This window comes from Larimichthys crocea, chromosome XIII (genome assembly GCF_000972845.2).
Source record: "Larimichthys crocea isolate SSNF chromosome XIII, L_crocea_2.0, whole genome shotgun sequence".
Lineage (NCBI taxonomy): Eukaryota > Metazoa > Chordata > Actinopteri > Sciaenidae > Larimichthys > Larimichthys crocea.
In genome coordinates, this window is record NC_040023.1 from 44,738,424 (window position 1) to 44,754,929 (window position 16,506).

Here is a 16,506-nt window from a genome sequence, read left to right on the forward strand (position 1 = left end):
ACACATATGTTGGATGGTTGGATATGTTGTTTTAGGGTCAATAACAATTCTAGGATGAGAGGTTTCATTCCATTTTTTATTAGTGAGAGATGCACTTTTTAAAACGTTTTATAATGTTTGGAACAAAACAGAAGATGACATACCACAGAAGTTAAATCTGTGACCAGTGAATGTTAGACTGCTCGTACAGACATCCCACTACATCTATTTCTATCTTTCTTCTATCTGTCTTATTTATTATGTTTTGTTTTTTGTATGTCACATGTGAAATTATATTAGCCACAAACCAAATGCAGGTGAATTTACTAATACTGAAAATAGTTCAGCAGTGCTGTCAGGGAGCTGCAGAGGCCAGAGGAGAGAAATTCATTTATGCTAAAACCTGATGCTAGTTTGGTCTGTCATGCATCATCTGGAAATACAACAGGGCTTCCACTGCACTATAAAAAGAACACTTGATGGTCAGACTACAACTTGTTTGTGATGTGGCTGACTAGTCAGGAGTCTGAGAGAGGACCAAGAACAGCAATCGCTTCAATTTCCACCAGACCTCCCTGAAAAAGACAAAGAAGGAGGCAGAGGTATTGAGGGCATGAGAGATAGAGATTTCCAGATAGATATTTCAAGAAGATGTTGCAAGCAATTAACACTAAACAAACTTCAGTGTCATCAGTTTGGATCACTAAAGTTATGACAATTCATCCTTATGCATGTCAAAAATTTCATGGTGGTCTGTCCTTGTCCTCTGGGGTCCATGAATGTCTGCATAAAATTTCACAGTGATCCATCCAACAGCCTAACAGACAGACAAAAACACACAGAGACACAGACAGACAGACAGACCTTTCCACATATGCATCTAGCTGACTCTCCATATGTACTGATTTATATGAACTACATGTCCCACAGTGTGCTGCAGCTCTATAATGGTGTAAAGGTTTTTATTTGTACTCACTCTGGGAAGAGCAGCGACTTGGTAGGCAGCTCTGGCAGGGAAGTTACTGCTGAAAACTGGCGGGAAAATATTTACAACATTAGAACAAAATCATAGTGGAAAGTCACCAGGTTAATCTGTGACTCTATCTATAAAGAGCTGAAAGAGGCTTTATGCTTAACAAATAATTTATCAATCTACAGATAAGATAAACACCTGAAGCACATGATGTTTAACATGGTTACATGTTTGTCTTTTATTTTAAATTGGCTCATTTTATATTGTTATTTTATATTACTTATTTCATACTACATCTCTTTTGAGAGAGGTGTAGAAATCTTTGATGAATTAAAGCTAGAGCCTGTTAAGAGTTATCACAAAACACGTTGAAAGCTGGCTGGAGTCACAGACTTAAGATCACAGTGGACACATGCCATCTCTTTGCTCCTATCAGGGTCAGGGAAAGTTTCCTGCCTGTGGTTTAGGGTTGAGTAGAGTCAGGAGGGAGGTATGGCCTATACCCTGAATCAATGGCCCACGCAGCAAAGCTTGCTGAGAGGGTTGTGTTACATCTGTGTGCCGGCACAGCGGTGTCCATTTACAACTCACTGAGCAGTGCAGCTTCTATTACACCTGTCTGTTGTGATAGAGGAGGAAATGGCCAGACTGAGTGGCCTGTGAGACGAGGCTGCATTCATACAGCAGAGGAAGGGCTGAGTGAGCCTGTCTGTCAGGTGACTGCTACACCTGTCAGCAGCCGTCCTCTGACAGTCAGTGAAATATGAAGCAGCGTATCCCCTCATAGTAACACGTGTGGACCCTGGAGAGCACCACTGGAATAATTCAATTTTTACAGGTTTAATCCATTAGTAAACTGTGCGCTAGATTCTATTCCATTTTTAGGTGGAATGTTATTTACACATCTTTAAATTAAATCAAGCTGCCTATAATTTACCACAATAACCAAATGGAAACTGTAAATGTTAAAAACAGGAAGGTTTATTAATTTTTTAACTTAAAATATACCCTAATTTAAAGACCAAATAAGGAATTAGAATAGAATGAATAATAATTAATCTGCAAATCTAAAGATTAAAGTTAAAAATGGATGAATTTATCATTTCATTATAATTATTAAACAGTAAAAGTTTTTAATAATGGTGGCACACTCTGGCCTCCATAGACAAGGGCATGTAAAGAGGACCATCAGTAAAGAGAATATGAGAGCATTATATCTAACATTGAAGGTTAAATGATGGCCTGAATGAGAAATGTGTGTTTTGGCTGTCTCCCTCTCCACAAAACACATCACCCGCTGTAGATCAGCACTGCTGGAGCTGGTGGACAATTAGTGCTTTGCTCAAGGTCACTTCAGCAGACTATAAACTTCCGGACATGCACGCTTGAATCCACGACATTAACTTAAAGAGCAGAGTCATTGATAAAAAGCGATTTACCCTCCACACTGACGTAACATGACGAAAAGTGACTCAGATGTTTGTGCGTCATTGTTGTGTTGCAGGACAGTGACGTTTATATAAAGACAATGAGAGAGAATGAACTCAGCTGTGTGTGGAGGTGACTGGACTGACCAATCTCTGTTAAAAGCTGCCCCCATGTGGCTGCTTTTATGTATTTAAAGAATAAAAATATAAAGTATTATTTCCCAGTACAATAATCTGCTTTCTAGAATGAAATTTAAGGCAGCGAGCACTGAAATAAATAAAGTCTCACATGTCTTGTAGACCTCGTTGACGCTGTTGAAGTCATTTATATCAGCGAGCAGCACGGTCGTCTTCACCACTGAAATCACAGCGTTTACTCTGTCAGCTTGTTATGTTGGAACAGTCAAATCAGAAAAACACACGAGCAGCAGATGAGTGACTGAACAGTCTGACAGTATTCAGATCTCACCGTTGGTGTAATCACAGCCAGCAGCTTTAAGGATCTCCCCCATATTGATGAGAGCCTGAGGGATGAGAGGAAGACATCAATATTTAATCTCACTTTTGAGGTTTCAGTTCTCTTTACGTGTATCGTTCAGATTTTTGTTTTTGTTTTAATGGCCACTTGGAAAAGATGTGGGAATTTTATGTATGTATGAATGAATCTATGTACAACTGTCAGTGCATTGATTTTGTAGCTGTTGCTGAGTCTATTCACTTTTATATTTTTATCAATTCATTTTATAAGTTATATCCTCACTGTTGATACTGGTAGTTGTTTGATCATCTCTGTTATTTTGTATATTCTTCTGTAGTGGGGAACTAAAAAATAAACTGAAATAATCTGATTAAAAATAAAGTATAAGAGTGAAAATTAGCATTACAGAACCTGACACTTGGAATCTGACTTGAGAATCAAGAATGCATCTGTGTCTTAACCAATAGAAATAACAACAGGCAGATGTTACAGTACCGGTCTTGTCATGTGACCATCATCATTATCATCATCCTCATCATCATCACTTGATCCTGTGAGCCTCACCTGTTTAGCCTGGGCCTGCACTCCTCCATCTACCAGCTGACCAGAGGCCACGTCCATCCCCAGCTGACCAGAGATGTACATCGTTCTATCCACAACCACTGCCTGGCTAAGGATGAGACAGACACACACACACACACACACACACACACACACACACACACAAATATGCTTATTAATAAATGTGTGAAATCTTTTTATCTCATTTATGGGTGCACATCTAGCATGCAGATGTTAAAAATCTAAAAATGTAAAATCATTTCTCTTTATTTGACCGTTGAACATGACTAAAAGGCCTCTGCACTTAAAATAATTCAATGTCATACTGATTATCAAGTCACATGTTTTCACAAGAAAACTTAACCACCAGACACTAAAGTGGCAAAATAAGCTGTAGCTGTAAATTATGTTTTTCTCACTTCCCCAGTCAGACACATTCCATTCCTTTAGGACAGAGCTTTTAAAAAAATATATTTTTTCTGTATTGTGAAGTTATGTCAGACATATAAGGCTATCTTGTCTCAGTTGTTGAGTCAACCATGACCCCATAATCATCCAAGAATGAAGTGAAGCTAATCAGTGAACTGAGGAGGTCAGCTTTGTCTGAGAGAAGGCCCACAGATAAATCAAAGGCCATTCATGCACACACTGACTCCACCCGTTGACAGCCATTGGTCAGAGCAGAAACACCCATCATGAAACTACACACATTTCATTCAATAAGAAAGCATACCACATTATTATTATGTCGTGATTTCTCATGATTTCTGTCAATTTTAATCCAGTATTGAGAAAACAAAAGTCCCCTTTTAAAGATTTCTTTCTCTTTCTGCAGTCCACATTATTTCACAGATCATTCATTCTCACCTGTAAATGCCCTGTCTGATGGGGGCTTTAGGTGTGTACGGGATTCGTCTGCGAATAGTTGCCATTTCAGGTCTGCTGTCTGTCTGTCAGAGGTTTGCACTCTGCAGCTGCCTCTCCTGCTCTGCCGCTAAAACTTCAACTTTGCCACTATTTTATGAGGTCAAGTCAAACAGGTGAGTTCACTGAACACTAAGACCCGCCTCTGATCAAACTCTGCGTGTTCATTCAACATGTCATACAGCAGTCCCTGCTCCTGCCCACGTGTCGCTATAAATAGAAAGAGTTGCACATGTGTGTTTTCAGGTTACCTGTATGGACCGATGGCAGCCGGGGCTGATGGAGTGTTGACGATCTTTCTGTTCAGTGCAGACATGTTTCCCTGAGGGGTTTTTACCAAACCTTCCTACAACTCTGAGTGGCTGTGAATGGGAAGTTCAAGTGGGAAGTGGGAGTGCAAAAGGAACAGTTGCTGTCGTAAAGTCTACCGTTATGTCTGTCAACGAGCGCACGCTGCATTTTTGGAGGAGTTTTCTTGGACGTGACATGCAGGCAGAAAAATAGTTGCGCATATAGTAGAAGAGTTATGGCGCGACAGGTGTTTTATGGTTATTACAGTAATAGTCCAAAAGTCAGAGGGTCGAGTTATCTAACCAGAGATAAAGGCAGTTATGGTTAACTATAAGTAACTTTTATTATTTCTTGCACCTTTTCAAAACTTTATAACGTATTACAAACAAAACATAATAAATTAAGTGGTTCAAACATAAATGCTCACATTCCACTCTAAACCCTCAAGTCATTATATCGTGGAAAGAACAGTGAAATAAATGGAAAATCATATATATATATATATATATATATATAAAAAAGAGTCATGTCAGATATCGTATAACTATACATATTATGGCAGATTCTCCACTGTCATATTTCAAACAGGGCTTTTTATTACAGAGCAAAGCTGCAAATCCAGCCTCCATATTAACAGTACTTTAACCTGTGCAGTTAATACAACAGCATTCCACTAAATAGCAAACAGAATTATAAACATGCATAGTCTAAAACACGCAGAAATCAAGCCACATATATTTGACAAAGGGCAAAAATATTAACAGCCAAAATCAGCTACTATTTTTAAACCAGTGCCACAAGGGGGAAAAAAAGATTTGAAACACGTTTAATAAATAATAATAGTGTGAATGCTTGTATGGAAGTTGCCAATGCACTGCAGACTTAATTTATGAAAAATAGTTCATGGCAAGAATGTGAACGATAATCTGTGACAGGACAGGTTCATCTGCATGCAGGACAAAAAAAAAACAAGACACACACAAAAAAAGTAAACAAGCAGACACCATCATTCAGACAGTACTGATTTGAAATTTGGATTCTGTGGTCATGTCAGCTCATTTTTTAGATTATCGTATTATTAAAATGATCAACTAAAGGCAGTGGGCTGAAGCACACCTTCAAGGCTGCATATTAGCATTCATATGTAACAGCAGACATGTCGTACATGCATTTTAAGACAATCATAATTCATTCAAAGGGTCATTATTAGCACATGTAAAATCAAACAGATGCCTCAATTTGTTTCCTTCATGAAGAGGCCAAATATATTGTTAGCTTGATTGTAGGTTTTCAATTAAACATTCAAAATTGTGAAATAAAACCCAACTGACTGGATTTTTCAGGCCAATACTGAATCAACATTTGAGAGCTAAGAATCTGTTATTCTGATATTTTTTATATTACATTTTTAGATAAGGTTCCTTAAATTTGGTGAAGTCAAGACTATCGATCACTGCACTGGGCAGTTTTGTTTAAATACAGTTTGAAGCTGTTAACAATAAGCTTGTGTCTCGAAACACACGAAGCACAAACCATGAACTGACGGTGTGTCTTCAATCCTCCATTAACATCACACCTACGTGTCAGAAAATAATAATAATAATAATAAAAAAAAATCATTTTTAAGAATAATTGCTGAAACATCCGATATAAGCTGCAGGAAAATTTGCTGAAAAAACTTTAATGCAATTTTAAAAATGAGTCCTAAGCTCAGATATTAGCTGTGCAGCTGTGTATACAGTGTCAGTCAGTCCACTGAGGCACTGAGCACTGAGCGGTCGTTGCTGCTTCACTGTTTTACAGATGCTCCACATCTAGTTTAAATCTTTTAGACAGTCATATTGTAATCTGTAATTTATCAATCAGAATGTGGAACAATTACAGGAAACAACAGGGTTTAAAGACTCTGAGGACATAAAAATAAAAGTCATACAGTATTCAGGAATGCTTCTGCTTTGTATGGAAATCATAGTTGTCTTTTTTAAAAGAAAAAAAACTAAGGAATGAATTTTGGTGGCAACTCTAGTTTTACTTCGAGTGCTGTTTGTCAAGTAAAAGCTCAGATTTTAAATTCACGATGTAGGACTGAGACAGGTGTGTGATGGGGCACACGGGATGCATGAGTCAGTCAATGCAGACAGCGCATTGGATGTTTAAAGAAGCCCAGAACATCATACCTGAAAAGAACTAAATGAAATAAAGGATTAAGACTAATTTTCTGATCCACCAGCGATTGAAAACATGCACAAACACTTCGTGGTTTCTATCATTTCTATCCCGCTGCAGCTTTCCACAGTCCATTTCCAACTCATCTCCATGTGAGGAAATGTTTCTTTGCACATTGCTTATTTTGAAAACCAGGTTTCAAAGATTTTAAGGCATTCTTAACTTAATCAACATCATCCTGATTGTCTTTGGTCATGGACAGGCCTCCACAGCTTTTTGTAGCACGTATTTCCAAACTAGGCTCTATATTATATTTACACAAAAAGTGAAAGTCTGAGGAAAAGAGACCACTTGTCATTGACCTGGTGATTACATTACTGCTACTGCCAGAGAATAGGCTTCTTTATGTGTTAATGCTGATTCCCCTCAAGGGTTTTCTGCACTTGGAAAAGGGGAAATTCATTTTGTGACTTTCAGATGTATAATCACCGAGCCTTAGTTCTCTCTTTGGCCGCAGTCCTGAGCATCATTCAAGGAAATAACCTTTGCAGGAACCATAGAAACAAATATAAGACCTAACATGTCGGAACAGCATCTAGACAGAGTATAGAAACAAGGCAGACAAGTGTAGATTCCAGGAGGTTGGATATGTGGATGTCACCAGTTAGCAGTCAGTCAGAACAGCAGTGGGTTTCCAACAAAGACAATAAGGTCATCTTAGTTCCTCTGAGTCAATGGGACAGACGTTTTGTGGTGACGGTGGCTTTGGGAAACCGAGACCGGAGGGAGAAGGCGACAAGGAGAAACACTCAGAAGTTCTGTTGCCGTCTCTTCTTGGCATCCATGGCATCCAGGATGGGCTGCCTTTTGGCGGTGTAGCGCTGCCTCAGCTCCTCGATCTCCCGCTCCATCATGGGATCCAAGGCACTCAGGCGCATCTGCAGCTCCTCAAAGTCCAGGTTCTTCAGCTGGGTGACAGCACACAAATAAAAAGACAAGACAAAGCAACAAAGAAGAGGACAGGATGAGTCATATTTAGCGCCTTGTAGTGGATAGAACTGCTTCCTTTTTGCTATTTTTAACCACTGAAGTGCTGCCACTTATTCCTTTAGGTCAAGCCACATTTATTACAGCAGTACCATCACATGCTCATGAAAGATGTTACTCACAAAGTCAAAGTCTCCGTCCTGAGGCACCTTCCAGTTGTCAGGAAAGACGTTCTTGGACTGGATGTGGTAGCCGGGCTGCTCATGTGGCTGGTTGTGGTTGTAGTTCTCTTGCTGCTGGGCTGCCTTGTTTGAGTCCTGCTTGTCAAAATAGTCCATGAAGGAAGGACGTATTGGCTGCTGGGGTGTGGCGTGTCCTGCGGAGGAAGAAGAGGGTTGTGTTTCAACTCTAGAAGCAACGAGACTCTTCAATTAATACCCTGTTTGTACCCCTTCTCTCCATAACTGAATTAACATGTGCTCACTCCTCATTGATCCCTGGTCTTCCTCCTCCTCTTCATCATCATCACTGTTGATGACCATAGTGCCCAGGTCCGACTCTAGCATGGTGCTGCCGTGTTCAATCATGGTCTGCGCCCCATCGCTCATGGTGCTGGTGGCCCGCATGGTTCCTGCACCCTCTGAGCCTGACTTCACCATAGTGTGAGAGTCCACCTCGGTCTCCTCCTCCTGGACGCAAAAAAAGACATGTGGTCATACAGCCATCTAATCATGTCAAGTTAAATCTGATGGTTCTTTAAACGCAAACTTTATTGTTCACGTGTACGCAAACGTACAGAGTTGTCATCCTCTTCCTCCAGCTCTCTCTGCTGCTCCTGCTGTCTCTTGGCTTTCATCTCCATGGCTTCAGTTATAAGGTCTCTCAGGATTGTGACTGGCTTGGCCTGGCTGATAAATGGGTGCTGGACATTGACAAGAGCAGAAAAAAAGCGTTTTGTGGTGACATTTTGACACAGTGTCAAGACAAATAGGAAATAGATCCATGCTATTATGTTCGCGTTTTGCTCTTAAATGTTTAATCTGTCTGTTTAGTCTGTCCTTCCTAACCTGAAGGAGCTGTGTGGCGGTCGCTCTCTGTTCTGGATTCTTGACCAGACACTTCTTGACAAAGTCTGTGAACTCGTCGGACCACAGCTCCGGCTTCCTGAATGTTGGAGGAGGGTTGGTGGGGATCATGAAGATAGCCTGGATGAACACAAAGAGGTTTCAAAACAGAGAAAAAACACATACATAAAAAGACATCATGTCAGCTGTTTGTTTTTTAGGCACCTCACATCCAAACTTTCTATCATCCACTGCTTCAAAGCTAAAGGGTTGTGTCTGATCACCCAACAATGTTTACACTCACTCTCATGGGATGGATGTCAGCGTAGGGAGGTTTGCCCTCTGCCATCTCTATGGATGTGATGCCCAGGGACCAGATATCGGCTACGCAGTTATAGCCAATCTCCTGGATCACCTCTGGGGCCATCCAGAACGGAGTACCAATCACAGTGTTTCTCTTTGCCATAGTGTCCTTCAGAGATAAAACAATCATCGTCATGAACGTGAACGTTTCATATGTATTCACAAAATCAGTGAAAGATTTATACACTCCAACTGGGCATTCGATGAGAACATTCACTTTGCCGTAATTCATATAAACCCTCAAACAACTGCTAGAATTTTACCGTTAGCTGTCCAGCAACTCCAAAGTCTGCCAGTTTGGCGTGTCCCTCGGTGTTGAGGAGGATGTTTCCTGCCTTGATGTCCCGATGGATCTTCCTCATGAAGTGAAGGTATTCAAGACCTTTCAGCGTCGACTTCAGGATAGTGGCAATCTCATCCTCTGTCAACTGAGAAAGAAAGAAAACATGAAAGGGAATGAAATTAATCTGTGTAATGTAACTATGACGTATTCTATTTTTAATGAAATCACATAGTTTTGCCAGTTAAGTCACAGACATAATTAACTTAGATATTTCCCTGAGCTTTGCTAATTATTCAAATTGTTTTTTCAGTGTCTATAGCTAAGGAAGCACTCAACCCAATCTGTTCTTTCACATTTTTATGTGCACTGCTGTTAAAAAAGAGACAGTAGAGTTTAGTTAAGTTTAGTAAAAGCTAGGAGAGTCTTTAGGGCTTTATCACCGTCGTACATATTTAAATATATATGATACATCTTCAAATATCTTGCTGATGTCAAAGCTCTGAGTAAAACACATAGAAATGTAAACTCTGATCATTTTAGTAATTCCAATTCTCTGTGAGCACCCACCGTCTTGTTGCGCAGTCTGATGATGTCAGAGACGGAGCCGGCTCCACAGTACTCCATGACAATCCACAGGTCTGTGTTCTTGAAGTAGCTGCCATAGTACTTCACTACGTAAGGGCTGGGAGGAAATGCCAGACAGTGTGGTTAGGAAAAGAGAAGTTTGGACGTAAACACTGCAGAAGTGAGAAAACTCTTGTAGGTCAAGACATTAGAGAGCCACTAACATGACTGCTGCTGCTATGGATGCACATATCAGCTTTGAGAACATTAAGGATGTTTGTTTTAGAAGACAGCTGTGTTCTCTTCTAACCTGTCACACTGCTGCATGATGGAAATCTCCTTAATGATCTCCTGCAGATCGGACTCCACAGGAACCTGCTTGATGGCCACCACCTGGCCTGACTCCTTGTGGATGGCTTTAAACACGCTGCCATAGGACCTAAACACACACACATACAAAAGTTAAATCACAATATCTGACAGTATTAACAAATGAATGCATTACACAAGAAAAGATGTGCACATGTCCAGGGAATGGCACACACACACACACACACACACAGTGGAAATGATGAGTTAGTCATGACAAAAACATCTTACCCTTCACCGAGTTTCTCCAGAACATCAAACACTTCCTCTGGTTGTTTAGTCAAACTGTCCTCGCTCAGCTTTTTCAGCTTGCTGTAAGAAATGAACAAATCAAACGCACCTCAATAAGACTGAAATACAAAACGAGTAGAATCAATATTACAGCGGTTACAGCACCTGGAAGTTATACTGTTATACACAGCCTTCAACTAAGGATTTAACTGAGCAAATGGGGAAGAGCCTTCCATCAGATAATTACTGCAGTGATTAATATGTTTTAGCTGGCAACAAGTTATTTAACCCTAGCTGATGCGGTGAGTAGTTTCTCATTTTTTAATGTCTGAAGACATATCCTGTGGTCATGGAAAGCATGTTAATCAGTTTTGGATAGAAAAGAAGAAAACAACTAAGGAGATTCCTGAAAGTACTCAAATCAGATTAAGAACTGTCCAACACATTGTTAAAATCCTGAAGGATGGTGGTGATGATCTTGGGCACATCAGGGTAAGAAGAGAGGCGGATGAAGTGCCCAGTGCCCATCGTACAAGCCTGTGGGGGCAGTTTATGACCCGGGGTTACTGCAGTTGGTCAGGTCTTCGTTCAGCAACTTTATGTCCCCAAAGTACGAGGTCAGCTGACTGCCTGAAGGGAATAAAAACTGTGACGTTGCAGAAGCTGGCACAGCGAATGCGTGTCATCCTCAAAGCTAAAGGTGGTCCAAGAGAAATATTTGATTTTGCGACTTTTTTTTTTTTTAATTTCATTTATACCTTGCAGTTATTATTTATATAGCATGGTCACTTACTTTTGTAATATTATTTATATTATGGTCACTACTCTTACAATAATATTATTATTTGTATCATGGTCACTTTCTTTGCAATATTTCTTACACTATGGTCACTTTACATTACAATACTCTTTTTATATATCATGCCACTTTTATCCTCAGTATTTGTCTGTTTTGAAGGTTTATTGTGTAAGTTATAGATATTTCTGTCTGTTTATTGTGTTTTTTTGCCTTTTCTACTTGTCTCTAATTCTGTAGTGTATGCTGCACTTTCCTCTGCTGCTGTAACAAGTACATTTCCCCGTGGTGAAGATGAATAAAGTATATCTAATCTAATATCATCTAATTTTTCTTTTTTTTTGGACGGGCAGTGTACTAAAAGTTGAGAATAATGGACTCACATAAACCAAAAAAACATAAACAACCCAAAGCCTTGTTCATGTGTTCACTTCCAACACACAGCACAGAAGGTTTTTCATTAAACATGGAGCTGAGGAACTTTAGGTCTCTGCTCCTTCAATAATCACGTAGATAGAAACGCTACTGTCCAAGTTAACGTTAGCTGTGATAGTTACCGAACAAACAAGGAGGACAGAAAGCCAGCAGAGGCTTTAACACACGAAGCCTTGTGATTCTGGTCAAGGTAACTCTTAAACAAAACTCCGCATCTTTCGTTGAATCCAAAGTTTGACAGAAAACCGCTATGCTAAGTGAATTAGCATCCGCTAGCAGAGCGAAGCGACAGCTGCCGCCTCCGTTAGCCTCGGAGCTAACACGGATTTCAGCGTTTTAAAGCGGACAGGCGAACACCAACCTTTTGGGCGCAGACGGCTCCATCATGTATGGCTTCAAAGGATAGTAATAAAACGGAGCAGTGGTAAGTTATGGTGGTTTAGGGGGGCCAACAGTCAAGATGTGAACATTGTCCACAGAGTCGTTGTTGTCAAAAAGTAGTGGAGGGCCAGCTGAGTGTCCGTCAGATGATGGACACTCACGGGATACAGTCGGTCCAAAGCGCCCTCTGCTGGACCGGAGTGCTACAACAAAAACTTCTGTCTTTACAAACCAAGAAACCGAAAAACCGAAAATAACCTGAAATAAATAAACACAATGTAACCTGTCATATATTCATCTTTTATAGTGTTGTCATCAAAAAAAAGAAAAGAATATGCCAAATGTGACGGAGTATCTTCTGACCAATCACAGTCCACTTTGTTTCGAGGTGGACGACGGTTGTACGCATGCGCGCAGGCGGCAGTGTGTGATATGAAAAGAGAGGTAAACAGTTAAACTGGTGAGATGTCTTATTTCATCTTCTTTGTCTGCGTGTTTAATATTTGTTATATTCATGCTGCCTTTTGGGATTTAATCAAGACCCTTGTTGGTCACCATGACTACCGGTTGTGATGTTTAGGCTAACCCTCGGTACACCATGCTGCTTCTGTGTTAGCATGTTTTCAATGTGTTGTTCTTCCTTTTATAGAAACAAACATGGATCCACAGAAAGATCTACAACCTCCCAAACAGCAGCCTATGATCTACATATGTGGAGGTATGTTGGAGGGTTTTTTGTACAATCAGCTGCTGTGGCCGTTATTAGTGCTAACGATGCTACCTAAAGTTACTGTATGCTTTGATACAATGATCTTCAATCACTGCTAGTGTTACTATGACTACTTCTGATTGTGGTATTTAGTACCACTGCAACTACTTTGTGTCTTTCTTTGCTACAATTACACACAGTTCTAGTAGACCTGACTCAACGCTAACTCAGTGCTGTTAGTACTACTGATGCCAAAATGCTGCTGGTTTAAAAGATATGATAGATATATACTTTATTCATCGCACCACGGGGAAATTTACTTGTTACAGCAGCAGAGGAAAGTGTACAGTCTAATTCTGTAGTGTATGCTAACACTACAGAATTAGAAAAAAAGTAGAAAAGGCAAAAAAACAACAACACAGTAAACAGACAGAAATTAAACCGACAGAAATATCTATAACCTACACAATAAACACGAAAAACAATCAAGAGGATAAAAGTGGCGTGATATATAAAAAGAGTATTGTAATGTAAAGTGACCACAGTGTAAGAAATATTGCAAAGAAAATGACCATGATACAAATAATAAATATTATTTATTATTATTTAAAAAAAACATTATTATATATTCTTCAGAACCAAAGGGGGTGACTTAATATCTTGACCTAATGTTCTAGATTTATACAATGAATGATATCTTTATCATCGTGTTTGACAGCAGCTCTGCCCAGGCTGCAGGATTCTGTGCAGGGAATGTTTCAGGATGATACTACAAATAGTAAAAAGAGAAAAAACACAAATGTTCACAATCAGATTTTCAGGTGTGCACTGCAACAAAATACATATAATTAAACATTAGAGTATAGGTGAACTAACCAGTCCATATTTCCTTTTTTCACACGTGAAAATGAAACGTCAGTATATTTTTACGTTACAAATCTCTTTAACATTTGTGAATCTGGTGATATACATTGCCAGAGATAGAATAAAGATAAACAAGAACAAAAATGTGTTTGGCATCTAAACAAATCTTCAGCATAGAAAGGAAAATCATTTATTAAGTCTGTTTTTGAGGGTATTTTAATTAATTAATATTGTCTTCTACTTGCAGAATGTCACACTGAAAATGAAATTAAGGCGCGTGACCCAATCCGATGCAGAGAGTGCGGCTACAGGATCATGTACAAGAAGAGAACAAAGAGATGTATCCTTTAATGTGTGAGAGAGTGTCTGTGTATCAAAAATTTACTGCAGGAAACTTGATATTTATTTTTTAACATTTGAGTTATGGACATCCATAATGATTGGTGAAATGTAGTTGTATGTGGAAAGGAAGCTTTAAGTTTATCTCAGATTATTATGCCTTAAAATATATTTCTGTATTATTATGCATGTATATATTGAGTAATATAATACTTGTACATTTCCTTGACACTTTTATTTCAGTGGTTGTTTTTGATGCCAGATGAAGAAGAGGAGAGCAGCAGTTTTCATTATTACTTTTTTTTAGTGTATGACCATGTAAATAAATAGACCTCAAGGCCTCTTTTTGCCATGTGTGATGGATGAAAGTTTTGGATTATTAAAACATGATTTTCACTGACTGTGATTTCTCGATTCTTGTTTTTTCTTCTTCTATTCCGTTAGCCAATCACTATTTTTAATAAGCTGTCGAAGAAAAATAAAATTGAGGAGCATCTTTCAGTTACTTTAAGATGTTCATGGTCTATTATAGTTTATGAGCTGTTAAAGCAAAGCAGTTTCTCTTTGTTTAAATAGTACGGAAAGGCCAGAAATTCCTTTAATTGTCCACAGGTTTCGTTTGTTTTTCTGCTCTGCATCATTTTAATAGTCTCTTGAAGCCTCGTCTTAACCCCTGTTGGGAAACATTTGTCTGATTAAATATAACAATAATTTAAATAGTTAAATAAAATGTATATATATTTATCTTTTTTCAAACTGCTCAAGTTAACAAACTAAACAGCAGTTTAGTTGTTTTGTATTCTTTGAGGTGTTTCAAATAAATAGTGTGATATTTTGGGAAGTGTGTGTGTGTGTGTGTGTGTGTGTGTGTGTGTGTGTGGTTGCTTAGCTTTGCATAAAGGCTTGATACAGAGGGAAACAGATAGTTCGGTCCAAAGGTAACTGTTTAATTTGTATCAAAAATTAACAAACACCAATTCACTGTTTTATTGGGGTTATGTGCCTGATTGTTTCTTGGTTGCAAGCAGTTGCTAAGCAACCAGTGGAGACACTAACAGCTAATTGTTGTTTTCACACTTTGTTTTTTGTGCTGATTACACCAAAGAGAAATAACATGTTAACAGACCTCTTCACAGCAGACATTTCGGCAGGAAAAGCAAAGGTCTAACTATACTAATTACCATGAGAACGGCTGCATTCCATTTAGCTTAGCTGGTTTCAGGGTCCTGGTATTGCATGTTGACTCACTTTTAACTGAGACACTTAATGGAACTGAGCCATCTTTGAACTAATCACCTGTATCACCTATTGCTTTTCCTGCTCCGACTACTCACATGTGAAAATTGTCATTAGTGAGCTTTAGAGGTGATGGTACAGTGGATATTAAAAAACAAACTAAAATCTTTTTGGAGGGGGGTGGGATTCAGCTGTTCTAGTAGGATTTTTCCTGACATTTTCTGTTTCTGATTCAGATTTCTGACTCTGGTTCAGGTCTGGGCTCCTCCAATTGAACATCTGTGGGGTGATCTAAAGAGGGCTGTGCACAGGAGACGCCCTCGCAATCTGACAAATTTGGAGTGGGCAAATATTACCAAGTCAAGATGTGTCATGCTAACAGACTCCTATTCAAAAAGACTGTAGTGCTGTAATAAAATCAAAAGGTGCTTCAATGAAGTATTAGTTTAATGCCGTGCACACTTATGCAACCAGGACATTTTTATTTTATTTTTCCTCCTAGAAGATTTCAGTTTGTTTTTCAATTGAATTGTTCACGTTAGAGGTCACATTAAAAGTGAAAAAAGTTTTTTTTACATCATAAAAAGCTGGCATTTTAACAGGGCTTTGTAGACTTTTTATATCCACTGTAGGTGGATTCATTTACCTTTGTACAGAGCCAGGCTAGCAGTTTGCAGTCTTTATGCGAAGCTAACAAACGGCTGGCAACCTAACATTCACCATACAGACATGGCAATAGTATCAGTCTTCTACTTTGATTCATAAGATGGCAAATCATTTTTTTCCAAATGACAAAAGCAACCTTAATGAATATTTATTTTTGACTAAAATATATTTAGAAATGAACAAACTATGATAATATAATATAATATATATGTATATGTATGTATGTATATGTATATGTATGTATGTTCTTGATTTGTTGATCTGTTTCACCTTCAAACTTTATTCATTATTTAAACCAGCAGTGTCAAACTCATTTTAGTTCATAGGCCACATGCAGCTCAGTTTGATCTCAAAAGCTGAAAGCAGTGTGTGATAACAGGCAAAGTTTTTCTCTTTCTTTTAGTGTAAGCGTGTAGAAGT

General features: G+C 38.9%; 3 protein-coding genes across 5 annotated transcripts; 1 reads left to right on the forward strand and 2 right to left on the reverse strand.

Moving 5' to 3' along the window:
* Window positions 1–55: 55 nt before the first annotated feature.
* On the reverse strand, window positions 56–4,751 carry rida (reactive intermediate imine deaminase A). 2 transcript variants are annotated; one of them, XM_010730456.3, is made up of 6 exons: window positions 4,594–4,751; window positions 3,422–3,527; window positions 2,849–2,903; window positions 2,669–2,737; window positions 956–1,011; window positions 56–554 (listed from the first exon to the last, which is right to left on the reverse strand). In XM_010730456.3, the coding sequence occupies exons 1-6, from the start codon at window positions 4,656–4,658 to the stop codon at window positions 498–500; spliced, it is 408 nt and encodes a 135-aa protein (XP_010728758.1). In that variant the 5' UTR covers window positions 4,659–4,751; the 3' UTR covers window positions 56–497. The 2 variants fall into 2 exon arrangements, with proteins under 2 accessions (XP_010728758.1, XP_010728759.2); XM_010730457.3 differs by lacking the exon at window positions 4,594–4,751 and adding an exon at window positions 4,286–4,530.
* A 204-nt stretch (window positions 4,752–4,955) lies between these two features.
* On the reverse strand, window positions 4,956–12,521 carry stk3 (serine/threonine kinase 3 (STE20 homolog, yeast)). Its single transcript, XM_010730455.3, has 11 exons — window positions 12,253–12,521; window positions 10,661–10,741; window positions 10,371–10,499; window positions 10,064–10,178; window positions 9,477–9,641; window positions 9,155–9,322; window positions 8,854–8,991; window positions 8,583–8,708; window positions 8,271–8,475; window positions 7,969–8,162; window positions 4,956–7,767 (listed from the first exon to the last, which is right to left on the reverse strand). The coding sequence occupies exons 1-11, from the start codon at window positions 12,276–12,278 to the stop codon at window positions 7,609–7,611; spliced, it is 1,506 nt and encodes a 501-aa protein (XP_010728757.1). The 5' UTR covers window positions 12,279–12,521; the 3' UTR covers window positions 4,956–7,608.
* A 66-nt stretch (window positions 12,522–12,587) lies between these two features.
* Window positions 12,588–14,590, forward strand: polr2k (RNA polymerase II, I and III subunit K). 2 transcript variants are annotated; one of them, XM_019263302.2, is made up of 4 exons: window positions 12,588–12,716; window positions 12,922–12,990; window positions 14,093–14,185; window positions 14,428–14,590. In XM_019263302.2, exons 2-4 carry the CDS (start codon window positions 12,930–12,932, stop codon window positions 14,448–14,450), a joined length of 177 nt encoding a protein of 58 aa, XP_019118847.1. In that variant the 5' UTR covers window positions 12,588–12,716; window positions 12,922–12,929; the 3' UTR covers window positions 14,451–14,590. The 2 variants fall into 2 exon arrangements, with proteins under 2 accessions (XP_019118847.1, XP_010728756.1); XM_010730454.3 differs by having other exon boundaries at window positions 12,621–12,732.
* The last annotated feature ends 1,916 nt before the right edge of the window (window positions 14,591–16,506 follow it).

What these genes read in the sequence shown, in the direction of transcription:
- rida (XM_010730456.3), bottom strand. Translation starts at nt 4,658, where the DNA reads ATGTCTGCACTGAACAGAAAGATCGTCAACACTCCATCAGCCCCGGCT. An exon ending in TGCAGGCCCAGGCTAAACAG is followed by an intron (nt 2,904 to 3,421) that starts GTGAGGCTCACA and finishes CTCATCCCTCAG; the next exon opens with GCTCTCATCAATATGGGGGA. An exon ending in CAACGAGGTCTACAAGACAT is followed by an intron (nt 1,012 to 2,668) that starts GTGAGACTTTAT and finishes TTTTCCCGCCAG; the next exon opens with TTTTCAGCAGTAACTTCCCT.
- stk3 (XM_010730455.3), bottom strand. Translation starts at nt 12,278, where the DNA reads ATGATGGAGCCGTCTGCGCCCAAAAG. An exon ending in CTGACATCCATCCCATGAGA is followed by an intron (nt 8,992 to 9,154) that starts GTGAGTGTAAAC and finishes GTGTTCATCCAG; the next exon opens with GCTATCTTCATGATCCCCAC. An exon ending in CCGCCACACAGCTCCTTCAG is followed by an intron (nt 8,709 to 8,853) that starts GTTAGGAAGGAC and finishes GTCAATGTCCAG; the next exon opens with CACCCATTTATCAGCCAGGC.
- polr2k (XM_019263302.2), top strand. Translation starts at nt 12,930, where the DNA reads ATGGATCCACAGAAAGATCTACAACCTCCCAAACAGCAGCCTATGATC. An exon ending in TATGATCTACATATGTGGAG is followed by an intron (nt 12,991 to 14,092) that starts GTATGTTGGAGG and finishes TTCTACTTGCAG; the next exon opens with AATGTCACACTGAAAATGAA. An exon ending in CAAGAAGAGAACAAAGAGAT is followed by an intron (nt 14,186 to 14,427) that starts GTATCCTTTAAT and finishes CTTTTATTTCAG; the next exon opens with TGGTTGTTTTTGATGCCAGA.